This window comes from Sinohyriopsis cumingii, chromosome 17 (assembly GCF_028554795.1).
Source record: "Sinohyriopsis cumingii isolate HCF-2022 chromosome 17, ASM2855479v2, whole genome shotgun sequence".
In the NCBI taxonomy this organism is placed as follows: Eukaryota; Metazoa; Mollusca; class Bivalvia; order Unionida; family Unionidae; genus Sinohyriopsis; species Sinohyriopsis cumingii.
Genome location: NC_142977.1, coordinates 1,757,139 through 1,780,734, shown reverse-complemented (window position 1 = coordinate 1,780,734; position 23,596 = coordinate 1,757,139). Strand labels below are relative to the sequence as shown.

Sequence of the window (23,596 nt, the reverse complement as noted above, 5' to 3'; positions counted from 1 at the left end):
TGTTTTCAAATGCAATATGAGAGTCTGTTGCTTTTTAAAGCTCAACGTATTATATATGAAAACTTGAAGCAGTAATTGATGTTAAAAGTCCAGGGGGATAAATAAATCATTTTGTACATATGCTCATTGAATTTTGATCATGTGGATTACTCTTTTTCTGCTCGGATTACTCTTTTTGTCCACTTGGGTCATGCTTTTTCCTCACCAGGGTTTGGCATGTATGTAGTATGTTTGTCCCCAGATTTTTCTCCATTTCATATAATATGTAGTTTTGCCCTTTTATTAATGGCGTAAGGCGTAATTTTGTGAAAAAAAGCGTAATGATTAAGCCAAAAGCGTAATGGTTGGCATGTATGATACTAGAATCCCTAGAAGGGACTAATCTCATGAAAGGATTGATCCCACTTCATTTAGGACAAACTCTATACCATTAGAAAATTTCTGATGAAAACCCCACACCAATATGACCAATTCTTGAAGAGAAAAAGTTACAAGACTCAGACCAACTAGACAACACAAGAAGAATTTTGTTTAATACTCTGCAAGAGCAGTGATAGAAAAGGCTTTCAATATGTCAGCTATGGTGGCCATATTGGATATCATTTTCATTCAACTTGACACCACAAGAAGTCTTCTAATAAAAACTGAATGTCTTCTAGCAATTTTTGTAACATTTATTGTCTTTTCTGACTTACAGCTGGATATAGTATATGACAGAATTTTGAGAGTGCAACTAATCTTGCAGTTTTCAATGGATTGCTGTGAAACTTTCTATGTATTAAACCCATCATCACAAGATGTGCATCACTTTACTTGGAACTTTTTCAGATTATAATTTAAATGAGCAAGTTACATACAATTCCTCACAGCCATACTTAATGGGAGATAAATACCATACCAATGGGAGATAAATACCATTCCAATGGAAGACAAATACCATACCAATGGGAGATAATTACCATACCAATTGGAAATAAATTTGCTGGTTGTCCATTCAGTTGCTAGGTGAGCCATATTTGATAAAACTTTGATAAAGCATCTCTTAAGAAACATTTCCATCAAGTTTGATCAAATTAGCTATTGTTCTCAAGAAGAAGCTGAAATAGGTCCACCACATGTTTGCCACATAATAGGTCCTCCATATGTTTGCCACATAATAGGTCCTCCACAGAAGCCACATCATTGCTAGGGAAGCCACATCAGAAAATATTTGATAAAGAATGCCCATGTCTTTTGGATTGGAAAATTAAATTTTTGAGCTTGCTCCAAACATAATATCAGAACTTGAGTTAAAAAATAAGGTGAAATAAAACATGAAATAATTAAAGAAAATTGCATTATATATATATATATATATATATATATATATATATATATATATATATATATATATATATATAATAAATAAATAACTTTTGTTTTCTTTTTATCTTTGTTTGCACCTTAAAACCATGTGCCAATAATTAAAGTTATTAAAACTGATATATGTAAATAATTCATGTAGATAGAAGTGAAAGGGCTAAAATTCAGATACAATTAGAAGACCAAAGACAGACATATACATGCATACATTAATTAATTAATCCACTAATCAATCCACAATGATTGGAACTTTCTTGCATGTTTCATAGCATTATGCTAGCATTTTTTCTTTGAAACTAGCACATAAATTTGCTTGTAGAAACCTCATGAATTATGTTATTTCTATCAATATGTATTGGTTGTAGAAACCTCATGAATGATGTTATTTTCTATCAATATGTATTGGTTGTAGAAACCTCATGAATCATGTTATTTTCTTTCAATATGTATTGGTTGTAGAAACCTCATGAATCATGTTATTTCCTTTCAATATGTATTGGTTGTAGAAACCTCATGAATCATGTTATTTTCTATCAATATGTATTGGTTGTAGAAACCTCATGAATGATGTTATTTTCTATCAATATGTATTGGTTGTAGAAACCTCATGAATCATGTTATTTTCTTTCAATATGTATTGGTTGTAGAAACCTCATGAATGATGTTATTTTCTATCAATATGTATTGCTTGTAGAAACCTCATGAATTATGTTATTTCCTTTCAATATGTATTGGTTGTAGAAACCTCATGAATCATGTTATTTCCTTTCAATATGTATTGGTTGTAGAAACCTCATGAATCATGTTATTTTCTATCAATATGTATTGGTTGTAGAAACCTCATGAATGATGTTATTTTCTATCAATATGTATTGGTTGTAGAAACCTCATGAATCATGTTATTTTCTTTCAATATGTATTGGTTGTAGAAACCTCATGAATGATGTTATTTTCTATCAATATGTATTGCTTGTAGAAACCTCATGAATTATGTTATTTCCTTTCAATATGTATTGGTTGTAGAAACCTCATGAATCATGTTATTTTCTTTCAATATGTATTGGTTGTAGAAACCTCATGAATCATGTTATTTCCTTTCAATATGTATTGGTTGTAGAAACCTCATGAATCATGTTATTTTCTATCAATATGTATTGGTTGTAGAAACCTCATGAATGATGTTATTTTCTTTCAATATATATTGGTTGTAGAAACCTCATGAATTATGTTATTTCCTTTCAATATGTATTGGTTGTAGAAACCTCATGAATCATGTTATTTCCTTTCAATATGTATTGGTTGTAGAAACCTCATGAATCATGTTATTTTCTTTCAATATGTATTGGTTGTAGAAACCTCATGAATGATGTTATTTTCTATCAATATGTATTGCTTGTAGAAACCTCATGAATTATGTTATTTCCTTTCAATATATTCTGTAAAGCTAATTCTAAATTATGAATTGTACCTTACCTGGGATAAATCTGGGACAGTTTTTCTTTTAGAATATTCTGGAAACTGATGTAGATACAACATTCAGAGTTTTCCATCATACTGCATTGAACCTAGAAATAAAAACTGCGTTGGCATTTCCTCTGAATGATTCTATTATTGTTGTTGTAAATTGTGGAAAAGCAAGTTGGAGCAGGCATAGTGATGTCCAGCTTTATGAAGACTGAAGTTCAAGTTTTTCATTTGCATATATTTCCTTAACCCTTCAGTTGAGTCTAGTATTGGAATACCATATTATGAAGCAAAGACAAGTCAGTCTATGACACACTTGCTCTCCCATTTGAACTTGCAGTCAGGGTAAAATGTTTACAGCCATGCTTTGATTGATGGCCCTTGCTTTTTTATTTCCCCATTATAATAATGAAAAAAACTGACTTATCTCTAAAATCAAGAACAAATTCTTCATCAATTCTTCAAGTAGATACAGGTTACCAGTCTCATCTACAAAATGAAGAAAACAGTTCTGTTTTCTATGGATATCTCCAAGGTTTGGCAGTCATTGGTTGTAAGGTTTTACAAACCTAAATGCAATTTTCATAACAGGTTAAATATAAAATAATCAAATGGTTGTCTTTAATGTCAATAGTTATAATTACCCTTTTGTACCATTTATACCTACCATGTTCTACATAAAATAAACAAATGGTTCTGACAGTAAAAAATACAGAAAAACTGCACATAGCTCATAAATTACCTTGCTGCAGTAAGGGTCTTCCAACTCTACAAAATCTCGCTGGAGTGGTGAGATGGGTGAATCATGGAGGTAGTCAAACAACACAAACAGACTTGTGAATTTGTACTGATCCTGTAATCACACATGCAATAAAATGTAGTTGTCAGAAAACAAATAGTGTGTGACTATTATTCTCACAAGTCCCAGCATCAAAAGTAACTTGAACTGTTCAATGTCTACATTAATGGTCAATATTTTTATGTGGATAAAGCTGAATACATACTAGAAGATGCATATTACTTGTAAGGTTGCTAGACAGACACATTCTGACACGCAGAGTACATGTGAGAATGAAGACATATTAGGACTCAATGGAGAATCCAGTTTAGTGCAAGTTTTCCATGAAGCTGCATATTCAAGAAGGATATAGAAAAATGTGCTAAATATTATGTACATTTTTGACCATTGCTATAATAGTGGATACCTTGTAATACTACAGTGCTATTCAATTGCTTTTATATGAATTAAATAACCAACGATAATACACATCCTACTGCAGAATAATCTTATATCGAAGTGCATTAAAGTGGCAGTAACACTGCTATGGTAACAGATAAATGTGTAATGTATGGAGAAAAAAATATTATTATTGGCATTTATTATTTCCCTTGGAGTGATCTTTGTTTGCAATAAGGAAGAAATAGATACTTCCAAAAAAGCTACAAGATGTTTTATTTCTGACACAAAATTTTCTGAGATTTTCTTCCTGGATGTTAAGTCTTCTGTTCATTAACAATGGCATTATATTTCCATGTGTTCAACAGCTCAGTTTGCGTCTGTTTGCATTATTTCTTGTGAAATACAGGTAACCCCTGACATATGCAATAGGTGTGTTCCCAAGGGTGGTCATGTAACTTGAAATTGTGTAACATACAATGTTTGGTTTCACTTACTCATTTTCACTGAAAAATATGTACCATATATACTTGTATACAAACCAAATAATTTAGGAAAATATAAAAACCTGGGAAAATGGAGGTTGGCTATTTTATGGGACAAGTTCTAAACCTGAAAATTTATATGTTCTTGTTAAGTACCAATATATATATATATATATATCTTATAGAGCACAATGATGAGTAACATGAACCCCAGGACTCCTTACAGAAACCCCATGTGAATATGACCAATAAGATTTTCAATATAGCTAGACTTATGGGTCAGCATATGCTTTCAGTTTCTGGGTCAGCTTATACACAAATGGGTTTATATATAAGTATATATGGCAATTCAATTAAACTTAATTCCATTCAAATTAGCCATTTGTGAATACCAATTCTGAGGCGTTTTATACAAATAATTTCATTATTTTTTAGGCTTCACTGAAAAAGTTAAATGAAATAATTCATATGAAGTCACATTAATGCAAAATTCACACAAGTTGAAATTTGATATGTCGGGGTTTGCTTGTTGATCAATAATACTTTCAATTATTCTTTTTATATGTTCAATACTGACCTACACACATACCATTTACATTTAGGTAGGTGAACAAGTTCTATGTGTAATTTAAAAAGGAAAAGGATACATAAATTATATCCATTAATGACATAACAAAATAATTCAGACTTAGTACACAAGCTACTATTCAACTGGTAGTACAAAAAATGAGTGTATTGCAAGTGCTTACATGCTCAATATGAAATGAAACAATACACAAAATCTCATTTATATTTACAATCATAAAAGTACCAATGTAAAGCATAATTCCTAAACATCTGACCTGCTGCTTACAAAATGAGATTGCTGATCAGAATTTTGAATCTCGTGAGAGATGCTTATCTAACAGAACTAGTTAACAGTCGGTAAACAGCAAATAAACCAAATAAGTATATGGTCTGGATTAATTCAGAATTTATTTAATTTCTCCTTAAGTATTTGGAACATCATCAATACAGTGACCTAGTTTTCAAGCTAGAAGTATGATAGCTGAAGACACTTCATTTCTCTGACATTGATGAATCCAGTCAACATGCTTGATTTGTGCATACATCTTGGGGGGGGGTACAATTAATAATTTGCAGAAGTAGGTCACAACTGACTGATTTTGAATATTCGTGTGATCACATTAAATTTTTTCATCAAGCTCGCTTATCGATACTTTCACATGTATGCCAGGGTACTTGATGGGTAAATGATAGATACTTGATGGATAATTGAAGGGTAAATTATAGGTACTTGAAGGGTAAATGATAGGTACTTGATGGATACTTGAAGGGTAAATGATAGGTACTTGAGGGATACTTGATGAGTATTTGATGGGTACTTAATGGATACTTGATGGGTACTTGATTGGTAAATTCATCTTTATAGTTAATACCTAATAAAAGTAAAAGTTGACCACTGGGACAATGTCATATTTTCGGCACATAACCCCATTTTTCTAAAATTCTGCTGTAAAGTCATCAAATTTGATAAAAGCTATTGATTTTCAAGACTAATATTAACATTTATCAAAAGAACATCAAAACTACTTTTCATGCTCTAGTGACTTTATTTGGTTGGACAAGACACAGCATCTGTGGAATTTTCTTGCCTCTGTATCATTAAAATTGTCTGGAAAGGGAAAGAACTCCAATAAGTATTTTCTTTGTTTACATTGATGCATTAACCATACCTGTATATGTAAGAACGTGAAAGTGAAACTGAAATGCTTATTTTCTGCTGTCTGTCTCTACACTACCTTTGCTTTTGGTCCTCTCCATGCAACCTTCACCATTCCATGACTCTCATTATCAGAAGGATAGGGAACTGTCTTCATAACCGACGCCTCCAGGGGGGGAACTTGGCTCTGCCAGGGTCGAGAAAATGGTGGCAGCGGTCCCTGATCACCAGAGTGAAATCAAAAGAGTATTATGATTGCACCTTAGACCACTTGGCCACTTAGGGTCCCCACAGTGGACAGAATGTTGTCATAACTCTCATGTTGCTTTTATGTACTGACTTGGATGTTATTTTCTTTATGTTTGGCATTAGAGAAACAGTATAGTGACTAAAACAGACGACTGATAAAATGGCTGCTCCATTGTGCTTAAGAAATGCAGAACTTTAACAGCTATTAAAATCAAGAAATTCAACTTTCCTAGGGCTGACAATGCTAGCTTCAGAAAGTATTACAAAAATGAATCATCAAATATAATAAAACTAAAAGAGTTATCCCTTAGTTTTTTTCTCCAATTTGCCTCTGAAGTCCAGGAAGTGAAAATCACCTGATGCAGCTAGCTGTCTTTTGGAGAGATGCACAACTAAAGTTAGGCCAATCAGTGTTACATTCCAACCCAAATTAAACCCATCAATCATACACCAAAATAAAGGGAGTTAAAAGTTGTTTTAACAATACATAAGATAAACAAAATTCTTTTGAGAAAAAAATGAGGATAACTAGAGAGGAAAATCTGGGAAACTCTAGGTATCAAAATCAAACCCCATGCATAGCACAAAACTGTATGGCAAAAGCTTTGTTATCAAGGCATATGATAGTTATCACCCTTACTCTGGATATTATCTTCTCCTCCAGTGGCTGAAGAGCTGCAAAGACCTTGTCGGATTCCAAATGCCCTGTTATGACGACCAATAAATTCTCAGGCCTGTAGAAAGCTTTGTGATAGGAACATATCTAGAAATAAAAAGAACCTAATTACAACTGAAACATTATCCTTTTCATACCTTAAATCCAAATAAATTTCCCATGAAATTCTAAGTAAATTTCCAATGAAATTCTAAGGAAATTTCCCATGAAATTCTCAGTAAATTTCCCGTAAATTTCTAAGTAAATTTCCAATGAAATTCTAAGTAAATTTCCAATGAAATTCTCAGTAAATTTCCCATGAAATTCTAAGTAAATTTTCAATGAAAATTAAAAACAAAAAAAAACTAACTAAAAGGTGAGAAGATGAATCCATCAATTAGGAGGTAGAGTTGGTATGTGACCAAATTAACAAAACTACCGTGAAAGTCACATTACACACATGCCTTGTATTGAATAGTTCCATATGCTGATAATGGAATATTTTGCACAGAAATGTTGTTTTCTTCTTTCAGCTAGAATGTTGTTGTTGTTGTGGTGTTTAACATCATTTTCAGCACATGATAGGCTATGCATGGCGGCCAGTATTAATGGTGGAGGAAGAACCCGGAAAGAACCACCGACCCACGAGAAACTACTGGCAAGCTTTCACACATACCCACATTGGTCGAATCCTAGACTCAAACCAATGTAGACAGAGGTGAGATGGATGTGATCTGTAACGGACAGCACGTTAGACCACTTGGCCACACAGGGCCCCTCAGCTAGAATGACTTTGATCTTTGTCATTTTGACCCCCAAACAGATAGGCTTCTTTTCTGCCCAAAGTGCAAGCCACCCACAAAGCTTGGACTATGTCTTTGATGTAGAAATAATGTCATTAGGTTGAAACCATTTGTCTTTTTTCAGCCAGTGACACTGACCTCAAAATCATTACCCCAACTGCAAGACATCCATAAATTTTGGTTGAGGCATGCCAGGTATAACTGATGTTTTGCATAGAAACCATTTTTGTAAAAATTCTTTCAGATGAAGTGACCTTGATATTTGACTCTTGATTCCCCAATCAGTTGGGTTGTCCCTTACAACAAGCGCAAACCATCCACAAAAGTTTGGCAACCACAGATGATGGAGAAATTAAGTTAACGAACAGGAACCATCTTTTATCTTTCAGTCAGAGCAGCCATACCCATTTACTATCAAAGCTCAAATTCTAACTGCAAGTCATTCACAAAGTTTGGTAACTGCAGATGGTGGAAAATTAAAGTTACTCTACAAAAACAAATAGACGGACACAAGACAACATCATGACCCAATATATTCTGCCATAAGGTGGGCGTATAAAAACTCTGTCTAAAAGGTAACACGTTATCCTTAATATTAAATGGAAAAGATTTCTCTCAAAATCAATTATGTCCCTGCTTGCAACCTCAATTGTATTTTGTGTGTACATTTCTCTTTCTTCATGTGCTAAGCAGATTTACAAAACCTATATTTCATTGCATGGTGCAAATATGCAGTGGAATATTCTATACATTTTAGTGCATGGTACAATTATATAATGGAATATTCTATCCATTTCATTGCATGGTACAACTATGTAATGGAATATTCTATTCATTTTATTGTATGGTACAACTATATACTGGACTATTCTATACATTTCATTGCATAGTACAACTATGCAATGGAATATTCTATACATTTCATTACATGGTACAACTATATAATGGAATATTCTATATATTTCCTTGCATGATACAACTGTGTAATGGAATATTCTATAAAATTCATTGCATGGCACAACTATATAATGGAATATTCTATACATTTCACTGAATGGCACAACTATATAATGAATATTTTCTTTTTCCCTGAGTTAATATTCTATGCATTTCATTCCATGGTACAACTATATAATGGAATATTCTATACATTTCATTGCATGGTACAACTATATAATGGAATATTATATACATTTCTTTGCATGGTACAACAATGTAATGGAATATTCTATACATTTCATTGCATGGTATGCGGGGCCCCGAGTGGCCGAGTGGTCTAAAGCGCTCTTCATTACGGATCACTGCCATCTCACCTCTGTCTGCAGCGGTTCGAGTCTAGGATTCAGCCAATGTGAGTATGTGAGAAAGCTTGCCAGTAGCTTCTCGTGGGTCGGTGGTTCTTTCCGGTGTCTTCCCGGGTTCTTCCTCCAAAATTAATACTGGCCGCCATGTATAGCCTATCGTGTGCTGAAAAACGGCGTTAAACTCCACAACAACAACAACAACAATCATTGCATGGTACAAATATATAATGGAATATTCTATACATTTCTTTGCATGGTACAACTATATAATGAATATTTTCACAATGAGGTGTGTTTTCTCTCAATGTATGATGAGCATTACCTTCGAGTAAGGTGTTTTCTCTCTCAGTGTATCATTAGTATTAAATTAAAGTGAGGTGTTTTCCCTCAATGTATCATTGGCATTACCTTAGAGTGAGATGTGTTTTTTCTCTATGTATCATTAGTATTACCTAACAGTGAGATGTGCTTTCTCTCCATGTATTGTTAGTATTAACTCCGAGTAAGGTGTGTTTTCTCTCAATGTATCATTAGTATTACCATACAGTGAGGTGTGTTTTCTCTTAATGTGTCATTATTATTACCTTAGAGCGAGGTGTGCTTTCTCTTAATGTATCATTATTATTACCTTAGAGTGAGGTGTGTTTGCTCTCAATGCATCATTAGTATTACCTTAGAGCAAGGTGTGCTTTCACAATGCATCATTAGTGTTACCTTGGAATATGGTGTGTTTTCTGTCAATACATCATTAGTGTTACCTTAGAGTGAGGTGTGCTTTCTCATTAGTATTACCTTAGGGTGAGGTGTATTTTCTGTCAATGTATCATTAGTATTACCTTACGTGAGGTATGTTTTCTCTCAGTGTATCATTAGTATTACCTTAGGGTGAGGTGTGCTTTCTCTCCATGTATTATTAGTATTAACTTAGAGTGAGGTGTGCTTTCTGTCAATGCATCATTAGTATTACCGCAGGGTGAGGTGTATTTTCTGTCAATGCATCATTAGTATTACCTTACAGTGAGGTGTGTTTTCTCTCAATGTATCATTAGTATTACCTTAGGGTGAGGTGTGTTTCTCTCAGCATATCATTAGTATTGCCTTAGGGTGAGGTGTGTTTTTTCTCAATGCATCATTAGTATTATGAGGTGTGTTTTCTCTCAATGGATCATTCATATTACCTTACAGTGAGGTGTGTTTTCTCTCAATGTATCATTAGTATTACCTCAAAGTGAGGTGTTTTCTCTTAGTATTACCTCAGAATGATGTATGCTTTCCCTCAGTGTATCATTCGTATTACCTTAGAGTGAGGTGTTTTCTCTCAATGTACCATTCATATTAACTTACAATGAGGTGTGCTTTCTCTCCATATATCATTAGCATTACCTCAGTGATGTGTTTTCCCTCACTGTATCATCAGTATTACCTCAGAGTGAGGTGTGTTTTCTCTCAACATATCATTAGTATTACCTTAGAGTAAGGTGTTTTCTCTCAATGTATCCTTAGTATTACCTAAGAGATGTGTTTTCTCTCAATGTATCATGATTATTACTTTAGAGTAAGGTGTGCTTTTTCTCAAGTATCATTAGTATTACCTTAGAGTGAAGTGTCTTCCCTCAATGTATCATTAGTATTTCTTTAGAGTAAGGTGTGTTTTCTCTCAATGCATCATTAGTATCACCTTAGAGTGAGGTGTGTTTTCTCTCCATGTATCATTAGCATTACCTTAAAGTGAGATGTGCTTTCTCTCAATGCATCATTCATATTATCTTTGAGTGACATTTGTTTTCTCTCAATGCATCATTTGTATCATCTTAGAGTGAGGTGTGCTTTCTCTCCAAGTATTATTAGTATTACCGCAGAATGAGGTGTTTTCTCTCAATGTATCATTAGTATTACCTCATAGATAGGTGTGTTTTCTCTCCATGCATCATTAGCATTACCTTAGAGTGAGGTGTACTTTCACAATGCATCACTCGTATTACCTTAGAGTGAGGTGTGTTTTCTATCAATGTATCATTAGTGTTACCTAAGAGTGAGGTGTACCTTTTCTCCATGTATCATTAGTATTACCTCAGAGTGAGGTGTCCTTTCTCTCAATGCATCATGAGTATTACCTTATAGTGAGCTGTGTTTTCTCTCAAAATATTGTTAGTATTACATTGGAGTGAGGTATGCTTTCTCTCAAAGCATTGTAGGTATTACCTCAGAGTGATATGCACTTTCAATGTATCATCATTACATCATCAAATGTTAAAGCTAAATTAAAAATCCAAATCACACACACACTCAAATGAAGCATCAGTATTATTTCAGAGCAATATATGTTTTTTTCAATGTATCATTTATCACATCATCATGTATATCACTAGTATTACCTTCGCATGAGAGGTGCTTTCTCTCAAATTCTTCATAATTCCACCAGTCTCAGATTTATACCCACAGTGACCTGGATACATGTTTCGGATCATCTCCAGGCGACATCGATTCTCATCTGTATTTTCTTCTGCCTGCATCTCGCAGTACACAACCCCTGCATCCTCCCCCTCTCCATTTATATGGTGAACTTCTGTTATGAACGCTGATTCCTGGAAAGTAGAATGGACACTAATATGTACAAAAAAGGTGAGACATTGGAGATAAAAATATTCAGAAACATTGGAAATAAAGATTTTTCTTTCTGAAAGTCATCCTAAAATGAGACTATCCATAAATCAAGGAAAACCTTTTGTGTTTCTGTCATACTTTCACTGATTTAAGACAACAGTTAGACTTTGACAACTCTAAAGTAGAAACACTCAAGATATTCATCAATCTCTTGAATATTAAACACCAATCAAATGATTATCACCTAAATTTTAGTGCCACTCAAATATGCATCAGTCACCACAAAACACTACTCAAATATGCATCAATCACCACTCAGCATCACTAAATATTCATCAGTCACCACTCACCACTACTCAAATATTCATCAATCACCACTCAGCATTACTCAAATATTCATCAGTCACCACTCAGCGTTACTAAATATTCATCAGTCACCACTCAACACTACTCAAATATTCATCAATCACCACTCTGCATTACTCAAATATTCATCAGTAACCACTCAGCATCACTCAAATATTCATCAGTAACCACTCAACATCACCACTTAATCAGTCACAAGCAGCATCTCTCAAATATTAATCTGTCACCACTCAGACTCACTCAAAATATTAATCTGTCAATACTCAGCATCACTCAAATATTCATGTCACCAATTAGTATCACTCAAATATTCATGTCACCAATTAGTATCACTCAAATATTCATGTCACCAATTAGTATCACTCAAATATTCATGTCACCAATTAGTATCACTCAACTATTCAACAGCCACTACTAAACATCATTCAAATATTCAACAACAATCAAACATTCATAAATCTCTAAAATATGCAGCACCACTCAAACCTGGGCTTCCAATTCTTTCAGCCGATTAGCAACCATTCCTTGTACATGTGCCTTTGTGTAGCTCTCAAAAAAAGGAGGTTTGACTTAAATGGACTGCTTTGCATGAAAGTTTGTGTTAACCTCAGAGGGAATGATATCTTACATTATGGAACCATGTCTGACCAGATAAAATAAATTCATACAACTTTGATATTCTCTGGCCTCTTAATGTTAGGTTGTTAAAAAATGATAATTTTTCACATTAACATTACTCCTGAATAACTGAACATTGTCACTGTAAATGTTAATGCCATTAAGAAATTGCAGACTAAATTTATCAGTCTAATGGATTAGAATGGTTTTAAACCAGAAGTCTAGTATTGCTATGATATTTAGTCATCACAGTATCTAACATACAGGGCTCCAAGTAGGTCTAATGTATTGGTAACAGAATGGCTACCAACTTGAAAGTAAATTTGCCATTTGCAAACATTTGGTCGAAAAATTATGCTAAGCAAAATGTATCTTGAAATATCAGCACTGATTCTTGCAGTCACATGAGAAGTATCCTAAACTAAGGGGGAAGTAGTACGAAAATGAGGGGAGGATGAAACGGACACAGTTTAATATTTACATAAAACTTCACAATATCCATCTCTCTCTCTCTTCCTGCTCCCCTCTGAGAGACCTCTTTTGAAATCAAAATCTTTAAAAAATGTTGCCTCTAGTTGTATAAGCATTAATATGTTCCTTGTTTCTCAGCTTAATCTGTTTCTTTTTCTGAGCATAAATACTGTTCTATACTTAGAACACCCTTTCACTGCCTACAGGTACTGTCTTTTGGATCTGAGCATTAACACTGTTCTATACTTCGAACACCCTTTCACTGCCTACAAGTACTGTCTTTTGGATCTGAGCATGAATACTGTTCTATACTTAGAACACCCTTTCACTGCCTACATGTACTGTCTTTTGGATCTGAGCATGAATACTGTTCTATACTTAGAACACCCTTTCACTGCCTACATGTACTGTCTTTTGGATCTGAGCATGAATACTGTTCTATACTTCAAACACCCTTTCACTGCCTACAGGTACTGTCTTTTAGATCTGAGCATGATTCTGTTCTATACTTCGAACACCCTTTCACTGCCTACATGTACTGTCTTTTGGATCTGAGAATGAATACTGTTCTATACTGAGAACACCCTTTCACTGCCTAAAGGTACTGTCTTTTGGATCTGAGCATGAATACTGTTCTATACTTCGAACACCCTTTCACTGCCTACAGGTACTGTCTTTTGGATCTGAGCATGAATACTGTTCTATACTTCAAACACCCTTTCACTGCCTACAGGTACTGTCTTTTAGATCTGAGCATGATTCTGTTCTATACTTCGAACACCCTTTCACTGCCTACATGTACTGTCTTTTGGATCTGAGAATGAATACTATTCTATACTGAGAACACCCTTTCACTGCCTAAAGGTACTGTCTTTTGGATCTGAGCATGAATACTGTTCTATACTGAGAACACCCTTTCACTACCTACAAGTACTGTCATTTGGATCTGAGCATGAATACTGTTCTATACTTCGAACACCCTTTCACTGCCTACATGTACTGTCTTTTGGATCTGAGCATGAATACTGTTCTATACTTCGAACACCCTTTCACTGCCTACAGGTACTGTCTTTCAGATCTGAGCATGAATACTGTTCTATGCTGAGAACACCCTTTCACTGCCTACAGGTACTGTCTTTTGGATCTGAACATGACTACTGTTCTATACTGAGAACACCCTTTCACTGCCTACATGTACTGTCTTTTGGATAATTTTGCTCCAGAATGGGATTTTTCGCTAATAAGCTCTGCTAAAATTTAACTTTCTTGAATTAGCACTTGACTGACTAGTATGCCAGATTTACTATTCCATAACGCTGTATTAGGATTTTAAGTCTATTAATGCCATAATCTACTTATTCAAATAGGTATTTTGATCAAACAAACATATTTACTTTTTAATTTTATTTTTAGATTCTTATTTATTAATCATAACCTCTATGCTAGGGCTAAATTGTGAAGAGAAATGAAATGAAAAGTGCCCTCAACTTTTAAATTTTCTGTATTTTAATTTCGTTTGTTTGTCTGCCTTTTCTAAATTAAACTTCAAAATACCACTGAAATGCGGGTTTCACCGGTATGCCATTTCTTTTGTCCATCCAGCATGTACACTATTTTCATATTTAATGCCCTTTTTGGGTTCAAAATCATTCACTGGTATTTCCATTAATACTTTCCCAGTTAATATAATCTGATATACCCGCTAACCTTAAAAGTAAATTGCCTTCCTAGCTAAGATAAGCCAGTGATGTGATGTGATGTGATGTGACTTTTGATTTTTAATGTAGCTTTACCAATTTTTCAGTCATATCGCTACGATGTCTGCAATGTGGCAGTTTATAGTGATGTTTAACAACCACTGATGACAAGCCAAAGAAATCAGATGTGTAAACAGTTACAAGAAAATCAACGTCGTAAGTACTACAATATTTCTACTATTTCTAAAATCACTGTAAGGGTGAAAGGCTGAATAAAGTTATGTACTTAATGTGTGATTTGAAATTAATCTGTGGGAGTTCTCGTGCATCAACACTTTCCAAGTGTGTGAAATTGCTAAACTTTTGTGTCAATCACACAATCATGCACCTGGGCAGCGTCACTGAAATTCAGCACCAAATATATATGTAAAACATTCAACTATCCAGCATCATTCAGATGTTCAATACAACTTAAGTTTTCACTCAAATATTTATGAATCACTCAGTATGACTCAAATCTTCATAATCCACTTAACTATTCAGAATCACTTTAATATTCAGTACCACTCATCATTGGGAAAGATTCTACCAATTTCCAAAAACATATTCATATCTGGATGGATTTCCTTATTTAACCCCCAACCCCACACGCAGAGTCACACACATGAAAGAGACTCAACCAGTCTCTCAACATTTTCAAATCAGGATGGATTTCCTATTATAAACACACATTCACACACTGGAAAGATTCAACCAATCTCCAACATTTTCATATCAGGATGGATTTCCTATTATAAACACACATTCACACACTGGAAAGATTCAACCAATCTCCAACATTTTCATATCACAACAGAAATACTACCATGTGCATGTAGAAATATGGAGTTGAGGGGCGTGGGGGGCGTGCCCTTTCCCCATTCTGCATATTCAAGGAAAAGTCTTTTGCAAGGAGGGCCTGAAGCAGAAATGGCTCCGTTTTCATCTTGCTGTAATAGTATACTCTTCCAAATTGAAAAACATTTCACAGATGGTGACTCACAATCAAGTGCAGTTTAATTATATGCCAGTGTTTCATATGGCTCAAAGTATATAGACTGGTACTCAATTTTCCTGTCCTATATCTAACTCTCAGAAAAGCAAAGTATGCACTTGTATCTGTTACAATGAAATGAAGAAAGCATTTTTTCTTACCCCCACAATTTTTGTTTTACTTGTTTATAACAATTTTACAGCAAAGGTGACATTGACAAAAATAGAAGAAAAGGGGTTATAATTTGGAGAGTGGGTATTCAGTCAAAATCTCTGAGTAACTCTGCTGAAATAGTAAATGATGGCATCTCTTAAACTATAGGTTTAAAGAAAATGATCTGGCAAACAATATAGTGAATAATCTCTCTAACGGAGAATGTGAAACCATGATGGACCTTGAGGTTATGCAAAAGGGGAAATCTTTACAAAAACTGTCAAGAAAGTTAACTATCCAACTGAAAAAGACACATCTATTTTAGGTTACCATCTTTTAACAATCAAAGAATGTAATTCACCTGTGATCACTTCTTTATCTCTGAAAGAAAACTTTCTTGATCAAACAATGCCATTTTGTTAATTTTCTATCAGATATGATGACTTTAAAAGAATTACCAATTCCAAATCTTTAGCATCAAACTATGCATAAGACAGACTATTGGCAAACAGAACTGTCATGCAACTTACCGTTAGTGTTGGGTACAGAATGTGCTCCAAGTAAACTGGAAGAAGATTCAGAAATCCCTCGCTGCCTGCATTGGTCATTGTATAACATGTATGGTCTGTATCTGTCCATGCATTTGTACCTGATGCCAGACAGCGATTGGCTAGCAAATCCAGGATACCCTAAAAAAGAAAAAAACAGTTACACTTTGGTAAATGAAAGACATGTACAGTATTTTATATCATTTCTGGACAGTGTTTTAGATAACTGAACATTGAGAGAATTAAATTGCTGAACTTTGTTTGAAAGAGAATTGAAGCAAGTTTTTTTATAACAAAAAAAAATCCACAACTGTCTTTTACATAGATTATTCTGAAAGAATTCTCCAGCAGTATTTCATAGCACAATTTGGTGGACTGATGTACACCTCTGATCATTGATCCTGTAATGGCTACATACAGGTGTCACGGGAGATACATTATAAAATGACCCATTTTATTAGGCACAAGAGGGACTGCTGTACAACTTTGATCATAGACTTTTTAATGGGTATATCAGTTCTTTCAGGGCAATATGTTATTAGGTGAGTACTGAAAAATAATCAGATCCTGTAATTGCTACATCAGCACTGTCACTTGCGTGTGTGTGTGTGATTAGGATTTTTTACGTAGCATTAACAAGTTTTCAGTCATATCGCTATGATGTCTGCAGTGGGGCAGTTTATAGTGATGTCTAGCACTGGGGCATCATGCCGCAGACATGTAGCATGATGTCCCACCCAATCACATTATCCTGCCACCAGGCTGACCAGTCCTAACACTAACCTCTTAATGCTGAGCGCCTAATGATGCAGCTGTAAGTACCATTTTTGTAAGTCTTTGGTATGACTTGGACAGGGTTCAAACCCATGACCTACTGCTTCCGAGGCAGACACTCTAACCACTAGGACACTGGAGCGGTCCACTGTCAGGGGTAATAGAGTCTAAAAGGACCCATTTATTAGGCAGGAGGGGGCCTCTGATCATTGACAGGAACTGTAAACTAGAGTAATTAATGATATGAAACCATATAACTGATCTCATCAGTCAATTAAATTGGACCATTGACCAAACCTGCATTAAAATAATGGAAGCAGTATAATGAGGTGTTTTACAGCAAGGGACAATACTTCAGCAATTTCATTTACTTTGTTATGATTATGGTCTTAAACTAAGTAACAGAAAAAAGTAAAACCAACAAGTTTAGTAAAATTCAACAATTTTATTTATTTCCATCGAAAAAAGTGAAAATGTTAAAGTAACTTAAAAGTATTGTGAATTAAATAATCCCAACTATCAAAAAATTAGAATGTTCTGAATGAATTCCAATAACCTTGAATGTTCTGATTTACAACAGCCTGGATGCATCAAAATGACATAATCCAGAAAGTCTCTGAATGAGTCCTCAATAATCCTAAAGCAGTGTTTTAGTCCAAAAAGTCAATGTGCACTTTGTAATTTCAATGAATAATTTAAATAAATGATTCCTCTCAAATTATAACTGAACACAAGAGTGATTCCACAGACTGATATTAAAACAGGAATGACGAATTTTGTTTACCACAACCTTAACTGAAAACCTAATACATAATAAAATGACCAGGTTGTGAATTACAGGTTCACTTCCACAGCATTCTAAGTTTGTAAAAATATGGCAAGACCTTGGAATCCAAAATCAGTAAATAACTTAATTAAAAATTACAAACAAAAATCAGCTAGACCAAAACTCAAGTCTCAATAATGGACCAAGGTAAAAAGAACACAAAGTAAATTTAATATTCATAAGATCTTTCACTAATATTTTCGCACTGTCAACTTTTGAAGATGGATCCAATTTACTTCTTTTACAAATTGCTCTTGAAATTTGTGGTTTATTGCACCCATGAGATAGTAACAAACTGGTAACCCATGAGAAAAGATACCAAAGTCTGTATACTACAATAAGTGACTTCACCTGACCTTTAAAATATAAATACTTAAAAGATATTTTTAGCAAAACATTTACATGGTAGAAGGCAAAAGTTATTTCGGTTTTCTTTTTTATATATTAGATCATAGAGGATTCTCAAGTGAATTTCAGGACAAGAAGTTCTGGACTCTTCATTCATGAATTCATGAGTCCCCAGCCTATATCAGGGAGTCCCTGGCATAAACTTGCAAGTCCCTCACTTTAAAAAGGATAAAAAGAAAAATCATTAATTTATTACACATTATTACATTCACTATTTTATTATCTGGAATCAATTCTCAGCCCCCACAAGATCACATTAGACAGAAACAATTTTTAGGTAACTGTCCAAAAAGTGTAGTTGACCTTAATGTTCAGATCCTTGACATTGATGTTCCGATCCTCAATACCCAAGACAATAATATTTAAAACTAACAGATGGATCCTGTCCAGACATGAGTATTTGTAAATCCCAGATGAATAAGTATTACTACACAGTTGGATCCTGTCCAGACATGAGTATTTGTAAATCCCAGATGAATAAGTATTACAACACAGTTGGATCCTGTCCAGACATGAGTATTTGTAAATCCCAGATGAATAAGCATTACTACAAAGCTGGATCCTGTCCAGACATGAGTATTTGTAAATCCCAGATGAATAAGTATTACTACACAGTTGGATCCTGTCCAGACATGAGTATTTGTAAATCCCAGATGAATAAGCATTACTACACAGCTGGATCCTGTCCAGACATGAGTATTTGTAAATCCCAGATGAATAAGTATTACTACACAAATAGACCTCATTTTCTGAGTGTGGCTACCTTGTATGGAAAGTTCTCACTTCCCAGGAAGACCAGATGTTCCAAGGTATGGGGCAGTCCATCATCATCATGGGCTTCAGTAGCTGGATAAACGATAACATGAAACAGTGGCAAGTTAAATCTATGTTCTAGAGTATCACAATGTATAGTAATTGACAATAACTTGTAGTATTAATGATAACTTATAGTACTAATATTACCTTCTAGTATTGATAATAACTTTTAGTATTGAGAATAACTTATAGTACTGATATTAACTTGTAGCATTGATATTAACTTGTAGTATTAATAATGTATATTACTGTTATTACCTTCTAGTATTGATAATAACTTTTAGTATTGAGAATAACTTGTAGTATTGATAATAACTTGTAGTATTGAGAATAACTTGTAGTACTGATATTAACTTGTAGTATTGATATTAACTTGTAGTATTGATATTAACTTGTAGTATTAATAATAACTTATAGTACTGATATTACCTTCTAGTATTGATAATAACTTGTAGTATTAATAACATATAGTACTGATATTAACTTGTGGTATTGATATATTGATAATAACATGTAGTACTGATATTAACTTGTGGTATTGATATATTGATAATAACATGTAGTACTGATATTAACTTGTGGTATTGATATATTGATAATAACATGTAGTACTGATATTAACTTGTGGTATTGATATATTGATAATAACATGTAGTACTGATATTAACATGTAGTACTGATATTAACTTGTATTAATATATTGATATTAACTTATAGTACTTATATTAACTTGTAGTACTGATATATTGATAATAACTTCTAGTATTGATAATAACTTGTAGTATTGATAATAACTTGCATCTTGCAGCATTCATAATAAGAACTGTAATGCAACAGATGACATGGTTCTGATATAATGTTAATCTTTTATGTTATCAAAACTACTATCTTTTAAGTTTAATGCTTCTTGCATCTTGTCAAAAAGTAGAAAAACAATAGAGACAAAAAGGGGACAGATTCAAACAAAACTTTATGAACTCAAGCATTTAAGACTGCCATCAAAAATCTATAAATATGCGACAGTTGCACAGATACAGAAGTTATAATAGAACTGTTGACAGATAAATTTAAAGCAGACAGGGCTTGATGTAAGGTTGTTTAAGTTTGATACATCAGGCAGCATGTTGCTACCCAATGCTACATTTTATGCAACGGGCTCAAGCCCCACACCATGGTCCTAGGTCTTACTGCCTAAATGATGGTGCTGTGTAGCATGTTTTTCTGTTGACTGACATCATAACGATGGTCAAATTTTTAGGAATATCTCGAACACTTGGCACTCATATCAGAGCTTTTCTACAAACTAAAGTTATAATGTATAAGTCAGACTTAATTTACTCTGATGTCTTTTTCCTAATAAATTCAAATTCTCACACAAGCAAATGGACCTGTTTTCAAGTTTTGCTGGCTTGCATTTCAATTGGCCGGAAAGTGATGGAAGCCGGGGATGCCGAAATTTGGCTAAGTTGAAGTATTACTCTCTAACGAAATGAATATATTATGTCTTTCATTCAAGAAACATATCCCCACATGAACCTACTTGAACATACTTCGGCATACCTTGACCACCATTGTATTTCAACAAATTCAAATGTATGTCAACAGAACATGAAAATGCATCCATTTGCTAGTGTTAGATTTTGATTCCACCAGGTTAAAGACAGCACAGTAAATATATTAATTACACATAAATTTGTGGAAGAGTGTCGATATGGGCTGCCAATTTGTGAGATATTTGTGCAATAAGATGTAGCACTAAAACATAAATAACATGTGATACATATTACATTGTAGGCCTACCCAAACCCAAACATAAATATAAAAATACCTAATATGGGGTGCAAAGGGGTCTCCCTAAACTCAGCAATGAAGTGAGAGTAATGTACAGTAATGGACTGTAATAGGCTGTAATGGAGACATAAAATACAATATTGCAAAAGAAATTACAGTAATGTACATGGACTTAAATACATAAATCATAAATAACAAATGTGGTTTTTATATTGCTTTATTAGTGTTCAGAATAGGTTTTAATAAAAATAATACAAAATAAAATGGAACAACTCTCTCTCTCGAAATAAAAATGATGGACAGTCTTAGTTAAAAATAAGCTCTCATCCTTTTTCTCTGGAAAGGTTTTTATCCTCCTGAGGATATCTTTGGTATAGTGATTTGACCATTTGTAGATGTTAATGTCTGTGATGCATATAACCTGATGCCAGCTTGAAAATGTCTCTTCCTATCAACGATCATTCTGCATCTTTATACTGGGAACTGACAATCGATTGTAGTATGCCAATAAGATCTGATAATATCGTTCTGCTTCCAATCTTCATGATATTATTGGCAGACTCTCCATTATTACATGTCCAGTGGACATCCAAATTTATTACCCTCGCAGGAAAGTTAACATGGTCTTTCAGTACTGGCAAAATTCGTTTTTCTAAGTATGGCTGGAAAAGCTATGCAAGTATTGACCTGTGAAATTCCTTCATCACCGAAAAGAGTGTTTGCAAATGAATGTCTGTATTGTATGTTGATGCTGACATTATTTTTTTAAATAATCAGTGACATTTTTCTTCAAGTGAAGTGTACAATGTGTGTCGCTCCAGGGAATGACCACTTTAGACTTTTACATATCACTGTTTCGTCATTTGAGCAGACAATCAAGTTTTCTATTTCTTCATCTGTGAAATGACTGGCAATTTGTGTGAAGAAAGCATTGTAAGTTTCAAAATAAGATTTACCATATAGAAAAGATGGGCTGAAAAAATTAGCGACTCTCTGGTATCGGTTTGTAGAAACACTAAATTCTAGGAATTAGGTGGGGGTAACTAATTTAGGTATATCAAATTGTTTCAGATTTGACATAAACAGAAAAAAGACATTTATGAAGTTGGCTCTTAAAAGAATCAATTATGTTGAAAAAGATACATGTGTGTGTGTGTGTGTGATTTGGATTTTTAATGTAGCTTTAACAATTTTTCAATCATATCACTACAATGTCTGCAGTGAGAAAGTTTACATGATGTCTAGCACTGGGGCATCATGCTGCAGACATGTAGCATGATGTCCCACCCAGTCACATTATGATGGCTGACACCAGGCCGACCAGTCCTAACATTAACTTTGTAATGCTGAGCGCCAAGCAAGGCAGCTGTTAGTACCATTTTTTAAGTCTCTGGTATGACTCTGCCAGGGATGGAACCCATGACCTCCCGCATCCGAGGAGGACATTCTAACCACTAGGCCTCCGGAGCGGTAATATACATACTGTAGATATACATAAAGAATAAATGAGAAGATGTTTAACCTTTTCTTGTAATATCTCCAGCCAATCATTTATTGGAGTTTAATAATATTTAATGTTGATTACTGTCATTTATTTCGTATTATTGTATTTTTGTCCCCCATTACTGTCTATTACTGCCCATTACTGTGTTTAGGGAGACCCGTGCAAAGGGTCAGAAAATGCGATAAGAGAAATCAGATGCCAATTTTTAGTAGTTATTTGTATTTATCTCCTTTTGGTATGCTGGTAATAATGCCTTCCTTTTGGATAGCTGAAGGTTCGCCCGTTTTAAGAAAATATAACAAAAAAGAAAATGTCTTATCATCGACTCGTTACTTAAACACTTTGGAGTGTTGCCAGCGTTTCTGAGTATGTATTTCATCTTTCCAAAGAATTCAGAGACAAAAATTAAATTTGTTAATCATCTGAATTCGCGAAAACAAGTGATTCGGTAAGAAGCTTGCTCTGTCCAAACTTTACAAGTGAAAGATATACCCAGACATATATATCCATTAACAATCGGCCCTTCCACGTCTGCAATAAACACGGTGAGGCCTGTCTTGGTGGATTTGTATTTAACGATTTGAATATCGCCATCTCCTTTCACTGAGTACTGACATTCAAAATTGCCACAGGATGGCGCCATCTTTAAAATGAATGCTGGCGCATTCGAAGGGTATTTAAGTCATTTTTGTACAGGTAAGTTTTAAACAAACGCATTCTTCCGTGTCCTCATAACGTTCGGCGGTGCACTACGCATATTAGTTA

General features: G+C 34.1%; 1 protein-coding gene across 1 annotated transcript in view; it reads right to left on the bottom strand.

Moving 5' to 3' along the window:
* The window catches only part of LOC149777645 (uncharacterized protein C05D11.1-like), a 104,878-nt gene extending 81,302 nt beyond the window's left edge, over positions 1 to 23,576 (bottom strand). The window contains exons 1-8 of the mRNA XM_089938705.1: positions 23,324 to 23,576; positions 19,484 to 19,566; positions 16,695 to 16,853; positions 11,598 to 11,807; positions 7,101 to 7,223; positions 6,291 to 6,431; positions 3,569 to 3,679; positions 2,836 to 2,927 (exon numbers count right to left, since the gene is read on the bottom strand). Of these exons, the coding sequence (XP_089794831.1) occupies positions 2,836 to 2,927; positions 3,569 to 3,679; positions 6,291 to 6,431; positions 7,101 to 7,223; positions 11,598 to 11,807; positions 16,695 to 16,853; positions 19,484 to 19,566; positions 23,324 to 23,474 (1,070 nt within the window). The 5' untranslated portion in view covers positions 23,475 to 23,576. The remainder of the gene's footprint in view (positions 1 to 2,835; positions 2,928 to 3,568; positions 3,680 to 6,290; positions 6,432 to 7,100; positions 7,224 to 11,597; positions 11,808 to 16,694; positions 16,854 to 19,483; positions 19,567 to 23,323) is intronic.
* Positions 23,577 to 23,596: the final 20 nt, after the last annotated feature.